General features: G+C 41.2%; 1 protein-coding gene across 1 annotated transcript; it reads left to right on the forward strand.

The window, feature by feature from the left end:
• Nucleotides 1-1,056: 1,056 nt before the first annotated feature.
• Nucleotides 1,057-3,773, forward strand: tlx3a (T cell leukemia homeobox 3a; the record flags this gene model as incomplete). The annotated part of the gene is made up of 3 exons (XM_080840987.1): nt 1,057-1,474; nt 2,254-2,488; nt 3,548-3,773. The coding sequence occupies 3 exons, from the start codon at nt 1,057-1,059 to the stop codon at nt 3,771-3,773; spliced, it is 879 nt and encodes a 292-aa protein (XP_080697113.1).
• Between the last annotated feature and the right edge of the window lie 294 nt (nt 3,774-4,067).

Consider the following 4,067-nt stretch of genomic DNA (forward strand, 5'->3'; position numbering starts at 1 on the left):
ACACGGGCTCATGAGCGCATAGTCATAATAATAAGACAATCTATCGACAGCATATATATATATATATATACAAACAGCTTTTATTCAACTGTAGGTATATGAGCTACAAGCGTAATGTTGTCAAGCAGCATCTCTCTATTGAAGAAGAGACACAAGCCGGCTGAAGCATGATGGCATTACCAGAGGCAATCAATAGCGCATTTTGCCAGTAGCCTATCACATTTGCCCATGACAAATGTCGACTCTCACATTTAATATTAGCAACTCTAGGGTTACATAGAATGATCAATAACTACAGTCGTGTAGAGGCTTAATGATTCAAATTCATCTCCACAAATCTACGGTCCTAAAATAAATACTTATTCACACGTCCAAATAGGGTGAGCACGTAACAAATTTAGCTTTAGCAAACGAAACGTCAAATAACAATTTTGTGATTTTCAACATACCAACTTTTACGATCATTGTTATTTAATTTGGTCATAAAACAGTCGTCTACTCACATTACGCAATTCCATTACATTACATTTGCAGTACATGTTTAAATATGGATATTTTCAAAAGACATACGTGAGATATTATTCAGATTACAAGTGTTTAAGGTCATCATTGGGCATGTTGTTAACAGAATAATTCATAAAATGTCTTTAGCCCTATTTATTTTGGAAAAAGGGGTTGTTTTGCCCATTGTTTTGAACGTCACTCATTGGTCAGGCGGGGTTTGACATATACAACCAATAGAAACACTAGCACATGAATATGTCATAAAACGCTATGCCAGACAGGGATCTAGCGAACGAGCTCCCGAGCATCCAAGTTAAATGAGCTTGGGCGCACAAGACGCGGAGACGAGGGAACCTGTCGGAGTTTTGAGGTTGTGTCTATACTGAAAGGAGACGATGGCCAAGATGAGGACACATATGGCACACGCATTTTCTAATATGAGGACAATCCATTGCTTTTATTCAGATTAATTTAATTTCAGAAAGATTATTTGACATCTTGAACTGATTTCCCTCGGTCTGGACGCACAGCCAAGGGAATTGACCAGAGAGAATGGAGCAGGTGCCCAGTCCGGAACCTAGTGGCGCAAAGCAACCCAAAGCCAGACATCATGAACCCATTCGCTTCGGGATTGACCAGATCCTCGGTGGCTCCGATCCAGAGAGCGGTCGGTCGAACAGTGATCAGAGCGGGTCAGAGAGTGGCTTGGACAGCTACCGCCTCAGCAGTCCCACTGGAACATGCACTGCTCCTTATACGGCGTTATCTGTCTCTCTGTCCGGGTTTACGGGTCCGTTAGATGACTTAAATATCTATGGAATGAACAGAACTCTAATGCCCAGGGGGGTGATTCGAGTTCCGGCTCATAGACCTCTCACAGCGGCGGTTCCTCCACCCATGCCGAATATCGGAAGTTTGTGCTTTCCGTGGATGGAAAACAACCGTAGGTTTGCCAAGGATAGATTACCAGGTATACAAATATTTATGGACGTCATCTGATGTAGATATAACTCTAAATCAGTGCAGAGTAGTTAATAAAACCGATTTGACCTGTTGTGTTGATTTAAAGTTCATATTACATTTTACAGTTGGCTACATGGTCCGATGAAAACGCGATGTAGCATGCAGCCATGAAAGCCTTCCAAACGAAAAAGACATAATTTCGTTATAAATTGCAAAATGTGGCATGTAAAATTGTACATTTAAAGCACAAGCAATTATGCTATCGTGTCTCTCTTATAATGACCACTGCGTATTTGAATGAAGACTCAAATATTTTTGCAAATTCAGTCAAACTCAATTTGGCGTAGGCTATGACAACGTTTGATGTTTATTTATTTTGTTTATTTACAATTCTTCATCACTATTGTATTGCATTACTTACTCTCAGTGTTCTAAATTAACTAATGCTCATCCATTCAACGTACAGTACGGGGATAAATAGGATAAAAAGCCCTTTACAAAAGCCTGGAATAGCTTCTCCGCACTCTTTGAATTTAAGGCCCGTAATAAGAGTTTTTGGGAACAATTAAAGTTATAATAGTATCAGCTCTACCACTACCTCATAGGTTGAATGTTGGCATTCTCTTATACGTTAGGCTACGGATTTTGTATGCTACAGTATTTTCAATGTGACAGCTATTTGTGAGGTTGTGGTGTGCTTGTCATGTACATTTAAGCTCTGAATCCATAAACTGAGTTGATTAGCCAACATCTAACGTATTCATTTTTACACCCCTAACTCTATAGCACTCATACCTTTTACGGTCACTCGACGCATCGGCCATCCATACCAGAATCGTACACCACCTAAGAGGAAAAAACCGCGGACGTCCTTCTCTCGTGTCCAAATATGCGAGCTGGAGAAGAGGTTTCACCGACAGAAGTATCTAGCCAGTGCCGAGAGAGCGTGCCTAGCCAAGGGCTTAAAGATGACGGACGCGCAAGTTAAAACTTGGTTTCAGAACCGTCGGACAAAATGGAGGTTGGTTAACCCTAGGCTCATTAAATGTTTGAGCAACTTTTCTGAGTACGGTTTTTAGGTTTTACTGGTACTTTGTAAAACACTTCGAGTGTCGATTGAACGAAAACAAAAGTGCATTGTATTTACACTGTCTACAAAGTAACAACTTCCCTCGAGAGCACCCCTCACCAGTAGTGAAAATAAAGTTTGTACGTGTCCGCCATGTTGTTTTCTCTCAAGATATATTAGGGGATTTTTTTAAAATGTTATAAGTGTCAGTATCCTAGACGGCCTTTAGTTTTGAAATCGGGAACTGTTGAAACTGCTGAATCTGAGAAAAAAAAGTGTAGCGTGTTCGTAATAGATCATAGCTATGTGGCAAATGGTAGCTATCATAGAGACAAAATGATTTCCAGCAATAATTACTAGATATGGACGCGATGTTGTGTTTACCAAACATTGTGATTTAATGTTGCCACCACGCGCTGCAACCTCCTCATGTCTGGTATGTTTAATGCATTACACGAAGAGGGTGGATGTTTAACACCTTTGGTTCAGCTTGATCTAATAAATAAAATAGAGCATTCTAGTTATTTTCTAAATGTACCCCAGAAGGTAAGACAGTGATACACAGGCTGCATTTTAGATTTCATAGCAAGCCTCAACTTTAACCTGTCAGTTAAAGTGTCAGTAAAGTTATTTACTCCGTTTAAGGGTTGTTGAGAACTGTGAAAGGAAGAGATGGAGACAGAGAGTGTGTCCTGAAATCTTGGGCAAACACTCAATTGATTATCTTGAGATCTTTCATATGGTAGCTTAAAGAACTTGGTGAGATGTTGACACATTCTGTGCCTTGAATTTAACATTTATTTCAGGGAAGATTGATTAAACGTGATTCAGTGAGTCCCTACACAGTGTAAACATATGTTCTGTTTATTATTATTAATGGGTTAATAGCTATACGTCTTGAGGGAGAGAGAGTCATTTTCTTCCAGGCATCTCCAAGAAACATTTCTCATTCATGTAACAAAACAGTCTTCACTGAATTAATTTCACATTTCACTTATGTGGTTTTCTCAGGAGACAGACGGCTGAGGAGCGGGAAGCGGAGCGTCAGCAGGCCAATCGGATGCTGCTCCAGCTGCAGGCTGACGCCCTCCAAAAGTCCCTGGGCGAATCGGCATCAGGCGATCCGCTGTGCTTGCACAACTCCTCCCTGTACGCCCTGCAGAACCTGCAGCCCTGGGCACAGGAGGCAGCGGGCAAACTAGCAGGAGGACACAGTGCGGCCCCTGCACTGGCCTGAGAACAGTTAGAGAGGAGTCGGTGTTGAGTGGAGAGGATTAGAGGTACTGAGGTTTCAGGCCTTCGCTGAGGACACAATCATTATGTTGCCCGCAAACCTATAACTAGGGCTTGCAAGCCTATAACTAGGGCTTGAAGTTGCCCGAACTGATCCTGGTAACGTGGGCCCATTTCAACTATTGGTTGGTGAATGCCGTCCACCACTTTTTCATGTTGCAGTGTTTATTGGGAAACTTTAATGACATATTATAGAATATTCACGTTTTTCTATATTAAAAAATATGTGTAACTTAAC

This window comes from Sprattus sprattus, assembly GCF_963457725.1.
Source record: "Sprattus sprattus genome assembly, chromosome: 6".
In the NCBI taxonomy this organism is placed as follows: domain Eukaryota; kingdom Metazoa; phylum Chordata; class Actinopteri; order Clupeiformes; family Clupeidae; genus Sprattus; species Sprattus sprattus.